This window comes from Pectinophora gossypiella, chromosome 22, assembly GCF_024362695.1.
Source record: "Pectinophora gossypiella chromosome 22, ilPecGoss1.1, whole genome shotgun sequence".
Classification (NCBI taxonomy): domain Eukaryota; kingdom Metazoa; phylum Arthropoda; class Insecta; order Lepidoptera; family Gelechiidae; genus Pectinophora; species Pectinophora gossypiella.
The window spans coordinates 11,554,448-11,576,310 of record NC_065425.1 but is presented as its reverse complement, the minus strand read 5'-3'; the positions used below and the strand labels follow the sequence as shown (position 1 = coordinate 11,576,310).

Below are 21,863 nucleotides of genomic sequence, written 5' to 3'. Positions count from 1 at the left end.
AAAATTTTGGAGGTAAGTAGGTACTCTTCTTCTTATCGTGTGGGTTGTGAGGTGGACTACCAACCTCATCAACCATGGTGTCAGGTTTGTGATTGAGCCGCCAAAGCCCCCTGACATAGCTCACGTAACGATTACTCACTTACATCAGTAAATAGTAACCGGGACCAACGGTTTAACGTGCCTTCCGAAGCACGGATCAGGTGATTAGCCTGTAATGTCCTTACCAAACTAGGGATCACAAAGTGATTAGTGAGTAGGTACTTAATTAACTAATATAACTTAACTTAACTAAGCTTAACTAAACCCTTTCACGGGCAGAGACCATGGGTCATTGATGTTTCATAATAGATAGTATGACACCTTGGAATCAGAACGTCATTAGACGGACATAATTATTACACAGACATAACGACAAATAGATTAAATATAAAAAAAACTAAAGTGTACAGCGATAGCCCTGTGCGGAGATAGCGTGACTTTATTTCGTAGAGTCATAATATGTTCAAATCCTGGGATGGGCTTTATATTAAAAATTAAGAAAAAAATTCAAAATTGATACATACACACATACATACATAAACTCACGCCTATTTCCCACCGGGGTAAGCAGAAACTATAGAATTCCATTTGCTAAAAAAAAATTTTTTGAAAATTGATATCACGCGGATTAAATGGAAACTATTTCATGATCACCTGCTATTACATGGACTCTATCATAACTGGGGAGAAGTGGGTGTATGTATAATATGTTATATTATTAATTCATTTTTTTTTTTCAGATAAATAATATTTAATAACAAAGCAAATTATTTAATTCAAAAAAAATAATGAAGAATAAATAAACACAAACTTATGCTTAATCCAACAAAGCACTAACGTATAATCTCTGTGTTTTCCAGTACAAAATCCCGAAGAAGGAGGAGGTGGTAGAACAGCAGCAGCAGGAGCCAGACAACCCGCTGATGAGGAAGAAGAAGACTCCTGAAGAACTGGCGGCCGAGGCCGAGTTGGAAGACCAGGACGAGTTCACCAGTGAGTATACTATTCGTAATACAAAACGAAAGAATCACGTTTAGCAGGCTAACTCATGAGTCATGTCTGAGGCCATTGACGGCTCAAAAATGTATTTTTGCTGTTTCATACAAATTCCATAGTAATTTCGTGTTTTAAAAGTAATTGATTTGACTAGTTAGAAACGACGCGCGCGGCGGGGTGGTCACGCCGCGAGAGCTGATAAAGAAAAGAAAGCTTTGTATATCCAACCTACTTCACCATCATCACCACCACCAGCACACCTCACCTCACCACCCATATAATAATATTACTTCATAGGCTCCTCATCATTACTGAAGAAGTTAGTCTTTTGACTACCGATTTCTTCGTTGAAGGCCTGATAATCATTTTACTGTCAAAATTCAACAAGCAAACAATTTACCACAAGCCTCCCAAGTACCTACATTGTTTTTTGTTTTGTTTTCCTTTTTTTGTTTTCCCTTTTTTGTTTTTCTGTTTTTTTTTTATTCATAATAGGTCGCGGACAATGCTGCCATTGCTGATATAGTTAACAGGTCGAGTACGGTAGTGAGTATTCATAGTCCATCATTATAATTTAAAAAAAAATGCGCCATTAAAATTACATATCGAGACTTTGAATAATAAATTATGTTATGATTATTCCCAAATAGCATTTGCACAAGTATTTTATAAGAAATAATAGAAAATATTTGTAGTGTGATTTAAAAAAATAAAAGTCGTTTGGCTGTCAGCCGTAACCAAACTTGAAGCGGGTATAGTGAACCAGCGTGGTGGAGTATGATCCATAGATATACGATGATATATGCCTATGCCCAGCAGTACGTTAAGCCGTTGGTCCCGGTTACTACTTACTGATATAAGTAAGTAGTCGTTACATGAGCCATGTCAGGGGCATTTGGCGGCTCAATAGTAACCCTGACGCCAGCGTTGATGAGGTTGGTACTCCACCTCACAACCCACACGATAGAAGAAGCAGAAGCAATAGGACATTTAAAGACTATTTAGTGTCTTTATATTAAAAACCTTTCCCTGAAGAGCTAATACTTACATCACTTTTATTGGTTATAAAAATAAAATATCGCTATAAATTGGAATGACGCTGTAAAATTTTACAACAGGCCCAATAGATGACCCTAAAGGGTTAGGGTCCGATAAAATCTGAAACAATACTTGAAACGTGATGATCTGAAATTACAATTTGGGTCGAATCGTGACCCGGGAGTCGATTTAAAGACTTTTTCCATAAATCCCGGGAATTTACGTCGAATTGAGATAACCGAATGCCAGTTTGCAAGCGAGTCCAACTTGCGCAATGAAAACTTTTTTAATCAACGCATCGGCGCGTGCTTCGTAAATATAGAGCGTTTTAATTACATTGCGTTAAAACTGTTGATATAAATAATCGACTCAATTTTTGCCTAAAGTTTCCAGAATCGATTCCCGGTTGGGCAGTTACTCATCATCTCCCTAGCGTTATTCCGTTTCTCATGGGGTTTCCTTAAACTACCATGAAGATTCGACAGGTCTGGTTTTTATAGAAGCGACTTCCTGTCTGTCTGAGTACTGAGGGACTCTCCAGGCGCCTTCAGCCGTGTACGTAACTGTAAGTTCGTAACAAGTTTCGAAGTAAACATAATTATTGTTTGTTCGAAACTAGCCATAGAGGCAGCCAATCAGCTCGCGACACCAAACACTTCAGGGCCCGGATACCGACCCCGCCGGCGTGGTCGACGATTTCCCTCATTCAGCGCTTATCGCTATCGACCCTCTAGGGTCGATTAATTCTTTCAAATATTTTTCCTCTCAGACGACGCCCTGAGTCGAGGTTCGCGCCCAACTGGGCACCCTCAGGCCTGTTGTCTTAAACGTTGTACCGGGTGGGAGCCTTCAGCGCTCCCCATTTGTCCGGCCAAGTAGTTAATGCCATCTGCGGCAAATCTACAATAAGTCAGGTCAAAAAAAAATTGTTCGAAACTGGGTTCGACACGAGAAGTACCTACTTTTCCGTATTTGAAACCACGCTTTCGTAGCAGGAAATGATGGCACATGACACTGTGTTTTCCCTTCGTTTAACCTGCAAATTTCATAAATAACAGATATATGCATATTTTATCTTTGTTTTTGTGTATAAATGATTACCCTTGTTATTACACCCAGGCACAACACATGTTCCACCCATTATTATTCTGATCCAAATAAAGAGAAGCAATATAGATAGCAACATAATTCTATACGTAACTGATCCAAATATAAGAAACAAAACAAAGTATGGAATTGAAAATATTTAAAATAAAACACTAAAATTTTCATAATTATTCCAAGAGGAAATTCCACTTGATATCAACTCAGAATCATAGTCTGAATCATCCCCCTCAGTATTATTTACGGTGTCACTAACACCCATACGGACTTACTTAACAATTGACTTAATATCAATTGGAATTTTCTATCGCAAAAGTATAGAAGTGAAAATAATTTAAAAATCATGAATTTTGCGACGGAAAATTCCACTTGATATTAACTCTGAACCATCCCCCTCAGTATTCGTTACGATGTCACTAACACCTTTATATATCCATTTCACGTAGCACATCATAACGTATCATTTGCAAGATGAGACAGGTATACATTTTCGCACGCGAGTTGAAGGCGAGCGAGTTAAATATAACGCCCCGGGTCTTAATATCAAGAAGATTATCACGAAGCTATGTTTTAACAGTATAATTTCTTGTGTTCCAGAACTGAAAAACACCATCGAAACGCAAGTGAACGAACTGAAGTCGCAGATCGAGAGTAAATGCGTGATGCAGTGAGCGGCGCGCGCGCACCATGTTTATTATATTATCTGATACATGATGTAGCTGCTAAGTCATTGTTACGATGATGTTTCACCACCCCCCGCACCCCCCGCAAGTAACAACATTCGAACAGGAACCGTATCATTCGCGCTCAAACATTTTTGTAGGAGAGATTCGAATTCTAAATTTTTTCGGAACGTAGTTGGCTAGTGGCGCGTTGGTGCTTGATATGAGCAATAATATTTTTATACATTCATATAGAAATGTGGAGAGCAGCCCTCGTTACATACAGATAAGGTCATAAAGTCATCGGACACCGGGCACAGACATCTGGGAGAGTGAAACAATCGGTTTTATATGTTGACGCTTGTGATATATTGTTATTTAAGTGTAAAGAGGAAATAAATATAAATACAAAGACGGTGTAAAATTAATAAAAGAGGGAAATGTAATATAGGAAGTCTTAGCACGCGTGTAGTTACTCGAACCTGTTTTATCTACATGACACTTCTCTGTCTCTCGTCTACTTACATTGAAATAACAATGTATTGATCTGATATTTGTTTTCATCCAAATTCCGCGCCGGCCCCCGGGCCGCCTCCAGGGCCGGCGAGTGTGTGGCTTCAGCTCTTCGCTCCTTTCCCTCTAAACTAACTCTTCAACTTTTGCCTCTAAATCTTTTGCATGCGTGCTTATGCAGTGTAAATCGGTATTGTGTCAGTGTATTTTGTTTAGGTGTATATACCTGTAATGGAACCTAGCCTTAATATCCACATCGAACATAATAATAGGTACAATATTGTTAAAGCACGCAAATCTCGGAGGCGTGCGACGGCGCACCTACTCGGGATTTGTCATCGTTGTCCATTTTGTTCTGCATGCCTCTAATATAAGGTCGATGTTCGTTTAGTACGTAATAATGTAAAGAGTTGTAGATACCAGTAACCATTTCTTTGTTTGACCGTTGAACCACCAAGCAGCGTGGCGACTAGCGACGCATTGGTTGGAACTAACGTTGTATCGATATTTACGCTTAGGTATAAAGTTAACACAGTGAGAGCGAATTCTTCGAGCGATTTGGTGTGGTAAAAGTTGTTTCCGTGGAAATAGTAATTGGATCATCTATAACAAAATACACGAGCGGACACATTGAAGATGTTGACATGCGAAAATAATAACATGAGCCATTCATTGGATGAATCTGCTCCAATACTGCAAACACTGATACCTTACAAGAACATGATAAGATACTGTTATTAAAAGGCAATTCTGATGTATTACTGTACATTGCAGATTTACTTAAACATCCTGAAAGCAATCGGATTTTTGATGACTCTAAAGATATAAGAAACAAAAAATTGGAAGCACTTTTAACCAATACTGACAACATACAGGTTCAACATGATACAATTAATACTGTCGCGGAGGGATCGACAGGTTTTCGTTGGCTAATTGTTCGAACAATTGTCTCCACGTATAAAGCTGCAAATGCAAAAGATTTGTTATCGTCAAAAGCTGTGATATAAGAATAAATAAACTAACGACGTGCGCTGGCTGCGGTGCCTCGCGCCCAGACGCCACGGTAGCTTGTTAACTTCTACTACTTCTCACTCTCATACCATGGTCGCATCGACCATCTTCTACTACTCATTCTCATACCATGGTCGCATCGGCCATCTTCTTCTTCTCTTCGTAGACCTCGACTGTCGACTTCTATCGAATCAGCACATCATGTATTACCACTTTAGGTTTAAGGTTTATTTCACAGACAGCAACAACGCTTGCTAGACACTATCGAGATTACTTAGTTATTTACTTTAATTAGAACTATATTTTTGCATATTTTATTTGTTAAATGAAAGTTCACGTCAATTATAACTTACCTTCACATTGCAAAAGATCATATAAAGCTATTCAATATACACATATAAATGTAAATAATGAGAAATACAAACAATAATTTCGGATTGTTTATTGAGAATGCTATTTTCAGATGTATAAGATTCGAGATATTTTCCTGCACTCTACTGCACATCGATATATATTTTCATAGCTTCTTTCGATAGAACCTTATTTTGAGCACGCAAAGCTACCATAGGATACAAAATGTCTATATTTAATCTATCTAACTTGTTATCTACGATGGGCATAGCTTTCCACCAAGGCATTGTACCCGTCCGTCTTTCATTCAACTTCACAATCTTAATATTGTTAAGGTATAACTTAAAATTTCACAGTGTATGTGTGGTTAGCCTAGGTTTATCATGTATTACAAAAATAGTTATATATGTATGTGCATGGCATTTCTAGCTAAACGGTTGTTCGTAGTTATTGGGCATAAACAATAATAGGTGTAAGTCAGGACCTGTCGATTTTATATCATTTGACACGACCAATGTTTCAACGAGTCTCACCTCTGTATTTCAATGCTCTCCTTAATATAGTGTGTGTGTTAGCTACAACTTCTATATTATAAAGCTACCCTATAGCTCCTTATCTATCTTCTATCTTCGATCTAACTAGTAGTATGACCTTAGTCTGTCCTTCGTTGTTGACTCATTTAAGTAGAACATAGTGACTTAGAGATTATTTTGGTACGTAGCGAGGACGTGACAACTAACGTCTGAATAAAGCTAACTGTCACTAAATTAAAATGAACGTTTCTTAAGGCGTGTGAACTTGTGTGCATGCTTGTACCGGTTTAAGTGTAAGCTCTTGGACAATGTGTGTGAGTGTCGTTTTCTCTTCATTCGTTGTTTTTATTGTTTTCAACAAAATGTATCTGTAAGTAGATGCTTCTACTAAGCTATCTTCGTGTCTATGTTAAGCTTTTGATGTTCAGTGTATCGTAAATATGTAATTAGATATAATGTTGCTTGAGTGCGCAATAAGTGGGAATTTGGGTGATATCAAATGGTTGTTGCATTAATTTCAGTCCAGAATTGTTTAAGATGACCTGTATGATTTGCCTTAGTGTTTGGAACTACGCGTTCGAAGCACTAATAGGACTTGGTATCTATATTATGATAGTATATTGTAACTTTGCCACTATCGCTACACTTTACAAATCTGGATTCCATCAAGTCTAACCCACTCGTCTTTCAAACTGTAGCATTATTTAGTCGAGGTATCTGATTCCTGCACACTTTTAAATATTTCATATACCAATTTTTCTTTTATAATAAGTATAGTGAATTTATAACGAGGTTTATACAAGGTAGATGTGTAGTTTAGTCGTAATTGTACGTTATTTGTAATCAAGATACGACTTCGTTCTTTTCACGCCCTTAGAAATATTTTAAGAAATTTTTAATGGACTCGTGACCAATTTTAGATTTCTCCTCGACAAATCAGTTGATTGATTGATCTTATGATTCTCATACTCAGGGTAAATATATATTATCTATGACTTGTTGTCTATTTATATATCTATATCTTTGTTCAGTTTAGGTCTTTTAGGATGGAAAATGACTTTTTGGCCTTCTGAGGCTTCACTTTAATCTTTGAACTTTAACAAGTGATACTGATTTCTTGAATTTACTTCATGTTCCTCGTCCCTCAATGTAGGAGGTTTAAATTTTCACTGTTGTCTTATCTTTAGAGGAGTTATGAAGAGGTAGACTTATACAATTTAATACCTTGTTAAACATTTTATTGGTAAATTAGCCTACGAAAGATAGTTGCACTAGGTCTAACTTTAGGTCCCGAGTTATTGAAGATGATGTTTCTGTAATATTTGAACGTAAACTGTTATTACACGTAATGTGACATTATTTCTCTTAAACACATTATTAGATAATGATATCCACAACGTTAGGACGTTTAAAATTGTTACGTAACATCCAGTTTCTAACGAATATAACCGTTATGTCATCTTCTATAATATGATTGCTGTAAGAGCAGACACCGACGGTTTGATCATTGGAAACACAACAAGTACAAATACAAACAAAAATCGTATTAAAACTTTAACAGACCAATACTCTATTATTCCCGAAGTATTCCAAATGATCATCATCGGCGTCCATGAACATCTTATTCTGAATGTATTTGGGAAGGGTGATTTGCAATATAGAATAGACGATATAGAGACAACGACACTACCGTACACTGACACAAGAGCTTCATAACACTTTAATGCCAGTATTATTTACAATCACCGAATTGTTAGTAAGTATTTCGACACTTTCGGCGGTACAGAGGAGGTTAAACAAAGAACTGATTTGAAAGTGCCACCGACTGCAGATATTGTGCTTATATTTTTCTTCGACTCACGAACTGAACTTTTCTCTGTATTGCACTAGTCTCGAGATTTCATAGAAATATTACAGAGTATACTTGAGGAAATAAGTGAATCGCGTCTTCAAAGGTTGTACCATCGCACGCAGACTTATTTCCTCAACCAACCGGTTTTTTCATAGAATAGTTATCGGCCAATATAAGATCACATCATAGTGCGTTAGCTTTTAATATTAGTGACATCTAGTGTAATGCAAGTTTACCGAAATCGAAGTGTTTTAAAAAGTGTAAAACAAAATTTGAAACAATGGATAATGAAACCATTAACTCTATATGAACGTGGTTCATATGTGTGTTGTATTGTTATTATAAAGAAAAGGTTAGTAGTTTATCCACGATTACATTAACTTAGAATTATGAATTAAAAACGAAAAAAAGAGGTTATTGTTGAAAATGTTTTTAGGTAATTAATATCGGATTGAGCTTTTGTGACTGTTGTTAATAGTTAGGTTTTAGTTGCTGGCTGTTGGATACTGCCCGTGTTTATGATATCTTTACCAGTACTCTTTAGTACGTATTAGTTTCCTTTACAAGTACGTCCCGTCACTTTAGTAGTCTCATGTAATATAGACGGCTTGCTGCCACTATCGTTTGTATCTTACTGTTGCGGTTGCATTGTTAAATTTATTTAAAAAGTCCCTATTAGTTATGTATAAAAGTTTAGAGATTGCCATTCTCATATGAACCCCGCCGGCGAGTGTGAAAATGGTATATCTACCATGTTGTTAAATAATAAATAAACTACATTGTACCACCATCTGTTGTTTTATTTTACAAAAATACAAAAGGTTTTCTTACAAGTAAGTAATTACATTCTAATCCAATCATTCATTACAATCAAAAAGGCCACATTGACGCAATCCATCTAAAAAGCAACATTGCTATTTGACATTTGCACGTATAAAAGTAACTGCGTTATGTAAATGCGTGTTAAATAGCAATATTGTTTTTTTAACCCCCCAGGACAATAGAATAGGTAGTAGTCATCAAACAATTTTCATTAAAAGTCAGAATCCAGATCTCAAATATGTCTATGACACTACCCTTTTATAACAAATACTACAAAACACACAATCATTCATAATATTCTACATTTTCACTCAATTTGACTAATAAACTTACTTATATTAAAAACTGTTCATTTTGCATCTATTCTAAAAGTGTAAGCGCATTCCAAAACCTGTTTAGGTTTTTGTTCAAATCACTCAAAACTGACACAACATTGTCTACTGTTGATTTTAGTAAGCCACGCTTCGTTTTTCTCTTAAATATGTCTGTAGTATCATCATCAGAATTCCTTACATTTTCTACAATAGGATCTCCATCATTCGATTCGTTATTACTTAAATTTTGACTATTGTCGTCTTCGTTATCTTCAATAGATAAATCCTTAATTTGCTTGTGAATTCTGTGTAATATCTTCCAAAGTTTGACTTCTTTTGCAGTATCATGGTCTATTTCATTTTCAATAGAAGCATCTTCACTTTCCTTCACATGCACTGTTTTTTGTTTTTCCTCTATAACATTCCTTCGTTTTCTTCTGAGTTTGGCGTTATCAGTATCAATTGTGTCATCAAGGGAATTATTTTCGATTGACTCTTGTTTTGTCTGTTTTCTCTTATTTGTTTTATTTTTCATATTTTTTGCTATTTTTCTTATTTTATCATGCCTTGCAACTCTTGTAACTTCAGAGCGTGGAGTTATACCAAAGAGTTTTCTTAAGAACTCCAATCTAGGCTTAGATTCATCCGAATTCCGAAGTTTGTTCTTTATGAACTTCTTTGTCTTCCTTTTAATGCTGTCAATTTCGTCTTCATAATCCAATTGTCTTTTTGATCTGCTCAATACTGTGTCTTCTTCTGCTATCGTAGCTTTACTTCCGAACATCTTATTAACATTATTCAAGTTCGTATTTAGAGTATTTATTCTGTCCTTCAGTCCTGCTCGAACTAGCGACTCTCTTGATGCAGATTCATCAGAATCAATACCGACATCAGAATAGATCATAGATCGTTTCGTTTTTACAGTATTTGTACCATCAAAATCATCATCAGATAGAGTGAGAGCTTCGACAAATTCTTTGTTAGTGATGTCTTCATCATCAGTTTCCTGGCAAGCTTCGATCCTGGTGTTGGCGATGACCCAAAAACCAAAGGATCTAGGAGGTAGGTTGAGGAGCAAGGTTTTGTATGGACGAACTCTTTTGACTACTGGTCTTATGTCGCCTTCATGCATGGATCGCCCGTTAATTATGATGTTCCTGAAACGTACACATATTTTGATGAAAAATAATAATTACGAAACTTTTAAACAGTTCAGACAAGTCGGTCGATGGATTAATGATTGACTGTATGCTGCGAGACTACGGGGTGATACATATCATCACGTTGCCCGGATGATAAACAGCTAAACATATTCTATGTTTTTGTCTTTACTTACAGTCTAACGGAAAAGTAGTTAGAAAAACATGAGATGGATTTAAAAAAATAAAATTTTCGCTTCATCTCCAAAACCACACTCATTCACAGATAACCAAGCTCTACAATCAACCGTACACTTAGACACTTACCCACTAAGATCATGCCCAAGTATGAACTGCATGATGTCCCCTCCTTCTTCCTTCCTGGACAGCTTGACAGCAAACCTGGCAGCTTCATCATCAAGGTTAGCCGCGTACAACGTGACAGCTCCAGGAACCGGCTTATGACGGAGGGAAGTGCAGTGCGCGAACATGGCTGCGTCTGATGCTTCCATCTCGACGTTCAAGACTCTCTCCCCGACGAGGTTTTTGAAGAGCAGGGCCATGTAGAAACTCTGGAAGAAAAGTAAGTTTGTAATGTTAAATGCAGTGAGACTGGTGATGGTAGGCATGGTAGAGTAGTCATAACGCAGCATTTTATGTACCTAAGTAATGCGCTATCGAATCGGTACCGTGTTCTGTAGATAATATATGATGAGTCATCTTTAAATACTTAGAAGACTAACACGCATTACATTGACGCTACATTGACGTCTTTTATTTAACTAAAGAAGGGACTCACCAATGTAGGCTCGTACAGCTCGTCCCGTGGTAGTTCCCTGAAGTGCACCGCGATACCGTTCCTAGCGGAATACCCTAGGCTGGAGAGCCAGTGCGCGGCGCGGCGCAGCTCGCTATGAGCCGCGTGCGGGCCGTCTGTCAGCCACAACGGCGTGGTGCTGTTGCTCAGGCGCTTCAACAGCTTCAAGCGGTCCTTTTCTGACATGCGCTGGAGTTCTTCTGCTGAGGAGTGGCTGGAAAAAAGAAAAAGTCATCAAAATTATTGTATAGGTACGTCATAAATTAACATTGCTATTGGCCCTTTTCTTTGGCGTGACTGTTTGTAGTTTTGCAGCTCAAAGCATTTAGTACATGGCCGGAAAATGGGGAGCTGAAGGCTCTCACCCGATACGACATCTTGTAACGACCCCCCCTTTACATATATTACTTAAAAACCCCACACACTCAACTCCAATGACTAAACGACCAGGATTCGACCCTGGGTTATAGTCAACTAAGTGAATAAATTGGCCATTATTATTGTTGTGATCGTCTAGTATAAAGATAGGACCTTATGTTGTGTTTTGTAGTAACTCAAATTCTTTTATATGAAGGTAGCTGAGTCAGATATGAATGCATGTTATTGAGGGCATGTAAATAAAGAATAATACTAACTTAATATACTACATATATACTTAATAACAATACAAATAGGTTATAATTATGTCGCTATGGTATATGAGAAAGTCAAGTAAATATCTAAGTAATAGGGCAATGGGATGTGAGATATTATAAGTATTTATAGTTTAAAAACAGTCAAATCAACGCCAAGCAAACCTAAACTTAATGACACTGATTAAAGCTTATAATTAAACAAGAGAGACTTACAAGAAGGTAAGAAATTAGTTAGTTATTTAAAATATGTTTAGGAATTTGGTTTTATTATTGTAAAAGATCTAGGAACACAGGAAAAGGATTAGAATACCATACCAACAATCTAATAGTATAGGGTGCCGTTTCGAGCCCCGACCACGCTCACCGGCGAATGAGGCCCTACCCTGATTTAGGCCCCTCTCCGAAAGAACAAATAGGTCTTTTTATGAAATGATAAGCACATAAATGTGACATATCAGGAGCATTAGGTAAATAATTGGTAGGTAAAGGGAAGAGCTTCCCAACACCAATTTCACATATGTAAAAAAATTATTTAAGTTAGACAGATTTACATCCAATCTAACAACACAACCCATTGTGACGCATAGCTAGCACCATAGCCATGGCGCAAAAAGGTAAGTATGTGAGCGACTTAGCAACCGGAAGCCAATATGCAGCTACTCATCACTGTCCTCCCCCCAATACACCACAGTGCAAGAGGATCAACAGAAGCAGTGACTACCGAACTGGATTGACCCCAAATATACTAAGCAAAAGGTCCCTAACAAAACGAATGAGCGACTTAGCAACCGAAGGCAATACGCAGCTACTCATCACTGTCCTCCCCCCAATACACCACAGTGCAAGAGGATCAACAGAAGCAGAGACTACCGAACTGGATTGACCCCGAGTATACTAAGCAAAAATGTCCCTAACGTCCCTACTATGGCTTCAGCGGCATTGCAATAACACCAGCCATAGGAATAAGTATGATTGTGAGATGGATGGTCATGAATATGACACCAACCATGAATCACAAGAATATATGCAGTCAAACTGGATGTAATTGTTATGCATAAATGCATTATTGCAATAAAATTGCATGTTAGTAAGCAAACAAGTTGCATAGTGAAATCAGGCCAGGTAAACCCCTGGACAAGGTATAGGTTGTAAAGTTAGGTATGTCACTAACTAGCAGCAGTGACATTAAGGTATTATCAGGTAGATGAATAGTAAAATAACACAAATAAATTGTGTTGAATTGGTTTGTATATCAGTGTAATCAAGCCAGGCAGGCCCGGACAATACAAGTAAGTAAGTATATAAGAAGTCATGTTAAGTCACATAGGTGAAATAACAACACAGATTCAGAGTATATAAGTTTATTCAAAAGCCATTATCAATACCATTACCTTCATCTCATGGTATCTAGACTTTTGTAATTCAATTTAAAATTAGTAATTAATTGTATTATTTACATGGCTTAATAAGCCACAATAAACTGATAGATCCAGAGTGGGTCATAATAAATTTACATTATAACACAAGAGGACAAAGTTGACCCATACCATACAATACTACTACTGATTATATGGCATCGGCTAGAGTCTTCATACTCGAAAGCATCGCCACGCACAACCGCTCATCAGGAGGAGGCAATCCAACCTGACTATCCAAGTCGCAGCGCTGGCTCGATACTGATTATCTAGCTTCATCTCATATTGGCGGATGGTCATCCTGTCCCAATATCAGAAAGAAGGTCATGGATAATAATATCTCACCGCCCCACTCCTGTAGATAGCTGTATCTCCCAAAGCACCACTATAGAACAATCCAGAACCATGTTACAGTGGTAACAACAACTGTTCCTACAATTATTCTACATTGACACAGTGAGGTAGCAGGCCGTAAACCATAAAGGTTCACCCTGTGTAACTTCAGATTGGTTTTCGAATAGAATCCTCGGGGGAATTCTAACTACAATAAAACACAGCAAGATTACAATCCAACCTGGACCAACAGTCTAGGTTCACAATATAAGGTAAAAATCTAAATCCATGAGGTTACCTCTAAAACAAGGATACCTCATTCTGCATACTGATCTCCCCATCTCCAGGCAATAATTATATTACCTCGAAATGTGAATCGCAACACACAGAACTACAAGAAGAACATTTTTGTTCAGTCTATGCGTCAATATGTACAATTTTCATTGTAAACATTGACACACAGCCCAAACATAACCAATAAGATAATAAAATCCAGTCAGAATATATCGCAAGCAGTCATTCCCTACGCGTCAGTAAAATATCAGTCAAAAGTTAAATAGATAAACATACATAAACTAAATACATAAAATAACATAAATAATAACAAAACACAAACAAAGGTAAACAATCACAAGCAGCACATGATCCCTACGTTCGCAAGCTTCCCTACACATTTTTGACACATCCTACTCCTATCGGGCCCTATCTTTAGCGTAAAATTGTACCTGTCGTCTGAGATCTGATGATCTCAGACCTGTTTCCAACGATGCCTGAAAGAAAAGGTAATTAGTACACCACACTTCCTATTTTAAACCTAACAAGGTCCCTACAGCGCACTCCGCGGACTTTTGTCGGACAAAACCCTAAATATTTCACGTAATCTACGCACGGAAACTAATTCTAATCCCTATTCTAGCGCGGTAGACGACCAGCTACACCACGGAAGGTTCGAATAGCTGATTAAAGAGCAAAGGGTATAGCGAGGTAAGGAAGACGAAATGGCCCCCATGGCCCATGACGGAATTATCATTTGTACTGGTATTGGCACTCTAAAAGAATACGAAATGTAAGGTCGTTGACCCCTGACCTTGACCTGTCTTTGAGATATTCGAGAAAGTTCGTACGCGCGCCGAGTTTTTTCAATTTTTTTTTTCCGAAAAACTATAAAAGCTAGAAGGATGGAACCAATTGCGTATAATTAGGGATACTTTGAAAAATATTCTGTATTTTTTTCAGAGTTCTGGTGAAATGACAACTGTGCAAAATAATTAAACAAAATATAAATATATTTTTTTAGTACTGTTCTGTTATGTTTACCGCGCCAAAAAAAATATATAATACTCTTTGATTTATATACTTACACCACACAAAAACTGATCAAAATCAAAGAGGCGCTTCTTGAGTAATTATGAATTTACTTAGTGTGCGTACGGCTGGTAGGAACTAATTAAAGAGGTCGTTTTTAGATTAATTATTATAATTACATGTTAAACATAATTTCAATCATCATCATCACTATTTTCATTTATTACAACATTGATTGCATCATTTGAAAATATTTTCGACAGAATTTCAGCAGGACGTAAAATGCGAGATAGATATCTCGCATGAGCTAAATAATATAATTATTACACTTGCGACATATGAAAATCGACTTGCGAAAATCATATTCTGGGCAAAAGAAAACCCATTTATGCAAACCGTTTACAATCTGTACTACGAACGGGTTTATAGTTGATTTTGGTGGGCCACGATTTCGACGTAATAGAGTTTTAAGTTTAGCATCCTGTAACACTTTCTTCATAATAGTGGCATCATTTTCCGTACCATAAATTGGCCCCATTTAGGCCATCTTTTGCCCAGAATACGATTTTCGCAAGTCGATTTTCACATGTCGCAAGTGTAATAATTATATTATTTAGCTCATGCGAGATATCTATCTCGCATTTTACGTCCTGCTGAAATTCTGTCAAAAATATTTTCAAATGATGCAATCAATGTTGTAATAAATGAAAATAGTGATGATGATGATTGAAATTATGTTTAACATGTAATTATAATAATTAATCTAAAAACGACCTCTTTAATTAGTTCCTACCAGCCGTACGCACACTAAGTAAATTCATAATTACTCAAGAAGCGCCTCTTTGATTTTGATCAGTTTTTGTGTGGTGTAAGTATATAAATCAAAGAGTATTATATATTTTTTTTGGCGCGGTAAACATAACAGAACAGTACTAAAAAAATATATTTATATTTTGTTTAATTATTTTGCACAGTTGTCATTTCACCAGAACTCTGAAAAAAATACAGAATATTTTTCAAAGTATCCCTAATTATACGCAATTGGTTCCATCCTTCTAGCTTTTATAGTTTTTCGGAAAAAAAAAATTGAAAAAACTCGGCGCGCGTACGAACTTTCTCGAATATCTCAAAGACAGGTCAAGGTCAGGGGTCAACGACCTTACATTTCGTATTCTTTTAGAGTGCCAATACCAGTACAAATGATAATTCCGTCATGGGCCATGGGGGCCATTTCGTCTTCCTTACCTCGCTATACCCTTTACATATTTTGACAAAATAATAATCGCGCACTGTAATCCTGAGCTACGGAGCTCTCAAAAGTCGCGACAGCTGGTAATCCAGCAGAACGGATCCCTACCAACTTACAGAATAGCTAGTCCGACTTGAAATTCCTAAACCGGCAGCACCTCCTGCTGTTCTTGCTCCGAGCGAAGTTCCCCAAAAAATCGTGCAAAACCCCTTTTATACCCGCTATTCTCTGACTCCTCCCTCAGGCAATCGCGATATTGCTACCACTAGCGTTCCAAAAACATCAAAATGACATTTACCCGACATTGACAATCGAGGTATTTATTGAAAATCTCATACTTCCTATTGACATAAAAATATTCATTTAATTTTATTTTTATTCTTAAGTAGACTATAATACTAATGATGTTATTTATTTAATCAAATTCTATTTAATTTATCAAATCAGAACTGCAGAATTTTAGATAAAAAATATATCCAATTTTGTAGAATTTCTAAAAAGCCAAACACTCGCTCGACCATTTGCCTGACGTTTCTCGCACACATCTGTAATTTACATAATCTACACAAACCAAGCTCCTCAACCTTATTGGCTGTTTCTCTGTGTACGCGAAAGTGGCGTGACTTCTAGATTGTTCTATTTTAGGGTCTAAAACGCGTACAATACAACACCTTGTCAACAATCCAAAAACGGTTCCGTTTTTGGAGACAAAAACCATGAAAATACCTAAATTCCTCTATATCTCTTAAACTGTGACAATTAGGTAGCTGAAACTTTCAAAAACAATGCATCTCCATTGCCATCACAACTACAAATTCAAAGAAACACAATAAATCAAACATTTAAAAAGATCCCCCACTCTACAAACCCGATCCTCCAATGCATGTTTTGGCTTGTCATTAACAACGACAACATACTAGCAATATAAAATTCACGATCAACTCACGTTCATGTTTTTGTTCACTAAATGTTCTTTCAATTGTAGGCACGGAACCCCTCCAAATAATGCGATTCACACTTGGCATTATTTTAGTTTTACTTTTTTTTCCATGATTTTTTCAATTTTCGCGAATCACAGTTCTAAAAAATTAGAATAATATTTTAAACAATAGGTACGAACTTCGTTTGCTTTATAAATCAATTTCAACAAGAAATACTACGTAATATAGCTAGTATTTTCAATTTTTGTAAAATATACCAGCTCAAAACCCTTCGTTCATATATTTTTACATCGACACCCTATAGGTGCTTGCTACTCCCGCGAAAATTCAAACTATCCTAATGTCTATTTTTGTATTTTAAATAATTTTATTCCATAAATTCGTACATATTCTTTCAAAATTACATCCCTATCTCGACTCCTAATTAACAAACTTTAAAATTTCGTATACCTTTTTATAATCTATGTATTCCTGTGACGTAAACTGAACATATCCTTCATTCGTTCTCACAGTTAAACAAAACAGTTGAATCAAGTAGTGTGGTTTGTATTGTTTGGACAATTAGTGTACTTTTTGTGTTAAATATAATTATTAAACCTTTCAGATTGTGTTTAATATGACTACAGAATAGTGGGAATCATAATGGAAGGAAGACAAAATAAGATGCAACGTACGGGTTTTAGCTACAATAATTAGTAAGATTGAAGACTTCTTGACGATGTTTATAATGTATCCTATAAAATATTCACTCACCAGGTAAGAAATTAATAAATACCTTTTGTATTCGTTAAGTATTTTATAGAGAAATTCGTAGTGCAAAAAGTCACTGTTTCAACCATTTGTTCCAATTTTTCTTATGATAATTTCAACTATCAAACAGCAATCAAGCAAAATTTTATTACTTAACTCCATGTGTGGAGAGATAGTTCTTATCAGGACTACAAGAATTATTTGAATCTGTTTAGGATTTAATGAGATATTAACAGATGAAATTTTTTCAAATATTCCTTAGATTCCTACACATGCTCAGTCACTAACAACCTTGTTTTATTGATGAGTAATATAATAATTAGTAAATTACATACCCACCAGACATGAAATCAACCAATAGTTTCTGGACTGATAAATAAAATATAAAGTTATTAGCAAAACGGTTTCGGTTAAAACTGGCTTTCATGATGAGATTTGATCTCCCTTCATATTCTTTTGAGAATAAGAATGAATCCTACTTCTATTGTATTCACATGTTTTTATTCGTTTATTAGAGTCCTGTGAGTCATAAATAATACCTGTGGAAACAATAAGTAAATGCAAGTCATCGTCTTAGTAGGTACTAGACAGTGATTATGCTCTTACATAAAATTTACCCCTAATTTCAGTTATTAATTACTTTCAGAATCGTCCAAAGATTCAGGAGGGACAGATATCTACTCCAAACCTGGTATCTGTTGCAGATATTCAAGAAAATTATAGGAAAACAAATGTGAATGACGGACAGATTTAGCAAGATGAAAGATTTAAGCCTACAAGCACGCTACTGTTTCTCACATCAAAGGTACATTGTTAATTATGAACATCAATAGTAAATAAAGCAGTTTTGGAGAAAAATAGTATGTTTCATTAATAATACCCTGGTTGATTATTTTTATTGATATCGTACAGCTCCATCTATTGGCAAGCTATGGTACTACAATGACTTCTAGCTATCAAGCTGCCTAGAATTGAAGTCCTGCTTTTCACAAATGTCAGTCCTTTTCCCACTCCATCTATGTACGAGTAGACGCACTTATCCAAATCTATTCCCTAATAGATGGCGTTAAATTTATAAAAATAATAAAAAAAGTTGCCTTATAGAAACACTAGATTCGAATTAAGAATTAAGTAGTTTAATAATGGTATAACCACTAGAACATCATTATCACTTCCATATTGGTTTGTAGATACATACATACATAAACTCACGCCCACTTCCCACCAGGGCAAGCAGAGACCATTGAATTCCATTTGTTTGTAGATCTATGAAATTATGAAACCTAAAGGTGAAACAAAGCCTACATGTTTCTCAAAGTTCTAATTATGTTTTTCCTGTCTAAAGTCATAAAAAATAAAAGACGAAAATAATAATAAATGTCGAAAAAAATATTTCACCCCATAGCCAAAGCTTTTAGTTAACTGTTAAGTACTAACTTTTAGACAAATATATGAACGCATTATTGATGTTCATTAAAGTTTATTGAAAATAAACTAGATGACTCCATCCGCGACGATTATTGTGGTGCGTTCTGTTACAATCGCCCCCTAAATTATTACGTAGTTTATCGTAGTGATAATTTATAAACAATAAAAGAAACACCACAAAAACTAGCCTTAAAGAAATAAATGAAGCAAACCTTTATATTACTATAATAACACTTCCGAAAGAAGATCTTATTAAACCTTTATTAAAATTATATACAATGAAAATTTATCTAAATTCCCCTCCAGGAATGACCCAACTCCCCTCAAAAGTAAAAAAAATAAATAAATAAATACTGAAATAATAGTAATAATTAAAAATAAAATAAGTAAATAGCATATTTTATTCAAAAATATTATAACCATAATGATATACAAATACACTCAGGAAAGTATACAGATATACTAAAATGTTTCCTAACTACTTCCCTAAATATAAAATATAAAATAAAAATAAATAATATTATATACTACTGCTTACTCCTTTGGGAACACGAGCGTGATGTCTAAATATTTATATATATATAAAAAGAAACAAAAATATCGTAATTATACATCAATCATATTATTAAATAACCATAATAATTAATAATATACTAATTATTTTTATAATTAAATCTTTATTGAATATAATTATTTAAAAAAATAAATTTAAAAGATTTATTATATCTCTTATCACAATTACCAAAAAAAAAAAACAAAAAATAATAATAACGAAACAAAATAAACAAATAATAACTCAATTATTGAGTAGTAAACAAAACAAAAGTAAACTATTTAAAATTATTTTAATTAAATCTATTAAATTCAATTTAATCTAAATATAGAGATAATGATTTCAAAACAACTAGCGCCATCTATGAGAGAACATTGGAACTAATGGAAGTAGGTCAAGTCAATAACCTAACCTATAATCCGGTCAACGACCTCTTATCCTTGACCTCTAACAATGACCTTGACCAATAAAACCGATCAATGACCCGTATCAATGACCCCGTACTAATGACCTCGACCAATATCTCCTTATCAATGACCCCGTATCAATAACCTTGACTATTGACCCTTCCGGTTATTGACCCTTCCGATTATTGACCTGATTAAATAACCTTGATCAACACTAACCCTAGCTAAATTACCTACCGTGGTCAAAAGTAACCTTATTAAATTACTCTTATCACAACCGCGGTCAACAACACTTTTACACTAATAAACTAAACATACAAAAACAAGCAAATAAAAACATTTAAAAACCCTATCCAACCCCAATCTAACCTAATATAAAAGATACGATAAAAAAACAAAATAATTAAATAATGCATATCAACGCACTCTAACGGCGAACAACGGAACTAATAATTTGTCCGTCAATATGAGACTCTATGCGAAGTCTATCTAATAAATGTCAAACTAATACTCCTACTCGTCACTAGATGGCAGGCAAAATAAAGCATCTATAGACGAACCGATTAATATCGATTTTATTTTAGATCGATCGATTTTGTTTATTATTTTTTTATAAAAGTAAGATAAACCTACATTAAAACGTCACAAATTACATTCTACAGCCTTAGATAAATTGTATCTATAAAAATACTAAATAAACACGCTAATTTAATAAAAAAAAATGTTTGCCTTTGTCAAACTATGAACTTAAAACAAGGCTGTATGTAAGATGATCCTTGCGTACGTAATAAGATGAACCAAAAACAAACAAATTTAATGTCAGATTGACAACTGGAGAGAACCATTCGTTGTATTACGATTATTTCGTCGTGATTATTAAAGAAATCATCGTAAATAAGAAGATTCTACCTAGTAAAACCATATAAAAGGTGACACAAGGTAATTATAAGTTTGGTTACTTAAAATAATACGTCATTACGCTAGAAAACCTTCACTTGCATCTTGTTCACAACACGCTTACAATGCTATTTTATTTTGTTTTCAGTTACGCGCATGTTTCTACATAACCTACAGCTTCGGAATGATAATATAGTCCTGCCTAACTATGCAAGAATGAAACTACAATGCTAGCAAGTCAAAATGCCTATCGTCCTACAGCCATAGCCCTAGACATACCTACACAGAAAACATAAGTAAATACATAGGGCGGGATACCTGCACCATGAGACCTAAGGCAACAGGCGGATAGTGGAAAGGAGAAGGTATAGGAAGGATTTTCTTACTGCCAATCACACAGACTCATGTGACCGTGGTTAGGCTAAAGGTGTCTTGGCCACAGTAAGAGGATACTGAAAGTGACACATAGAACAATATAAGCATGCACAGTGTGATAAAACAAAAGTGACATGGACATACACAGTGAAATTAAAGTGAAATAATAATAAAATAAAAACAAGCAGAATATGACAACTGTACTTATTATAATATGAAATAACATTAGAATGTTGATGATAACCAGTCTCTTATTTATAATCTTTGATAATTAAACCATAAGATTGAACCGTTTTAACATAAACTTCACCCCTTTATGATATCAGGGTTGGTAGGTTAGTCTCAGACCCTTACTATTTACAAAATTAGAACGTCCCGCTAGAC

At 35.4% G+C, this 21,863-nt stretch overlaps 2 protein-coding genes and 2 long non-coding RNA genes across 11 annotated transcripts in view; 3 read left to right on the top strand and 1 right to left on the bottom strand.

Moving 5' to 3' along the window:
* The window catches only part of LOC126377240 (complexin), a 450,369-nt gene extending 441,480 nt beyond the window's left edge, over positions 1–8,889 (top strand). For 5 of the 6 annotated variants that reach the window (XM_050024950.1, XM_050024952.1, XM_050024954.1 and 2 more), the window contains 2 exons: positions 900–1,032; positions 3,775–8,889. In XM_050024950.1, the coding sequence (XP_049880907.1) occupies positions 900–1,032; positions 3,775–3,848 (207 nt within the window). In that variant the 3' untranslated portion in view covers positions 3,849–8,889. Of the gene's footprint in view, positions 1–899; positions 1,033–1,530; positions 1,582–3,774 lie in introns of all 6 variants that reach the window. The other variant, XM_050024956.1, reaches the window with a different exon arrangement.
* Positions 8,890–8,911: 22 nt separating this feature from the next.
* Positions 8,912–21,863, bottom strand: part of LOC126377016 (heparanase) — a 31,974-nt gene continuing 19,022 nt past the window's right edge. For all 3 annotated transcript variants that reach the window (XM_050024614.1, XM_050024612.1, XM_050024615.1), the window contains exons 4-6: positions 11,174–11,405; positions 10,702–10,946; positions 8,912–10,392 (exon numbers count right to left, since the gene is read on the bottom strand). In XM_050024614.1, coding sequence (XP_049880571.1) covers positions 9,282–10,392; positions 10,702–10,946; positions 11,174–11,405 — 1,588 coding nt within the window. In that variant the 3' untranslated portion in view covers positions 8,912–9,281. The remainder of the gene's footprint in view (positions 10,393–10,701; positions 10,947–11,173; positions 11,406–21,863) is intronic.
* On the top strand, positions 11,751–18,651 carry LOC126377284 (uncharacterized). Its single transcript, XR_007567824.1, has 3 exons — positions 11,751–12,045; positions 17,674–17,825; positions 18,466–18,651. It is a non-coding gene; the product is annotated as an uncharacterized LOC126377284 (long non-coding RNA).
* Positions 21,020–21,722, top strand: LOC126377277 (uncharacterized). The gene is made up of 2 exons (XR_007567811.1): positions 21,020–21,146; positions 21,253–21,722. It is a non-coding gene; the product is annotated as an uncharacterized LOC126377277 (long non-coding RNA).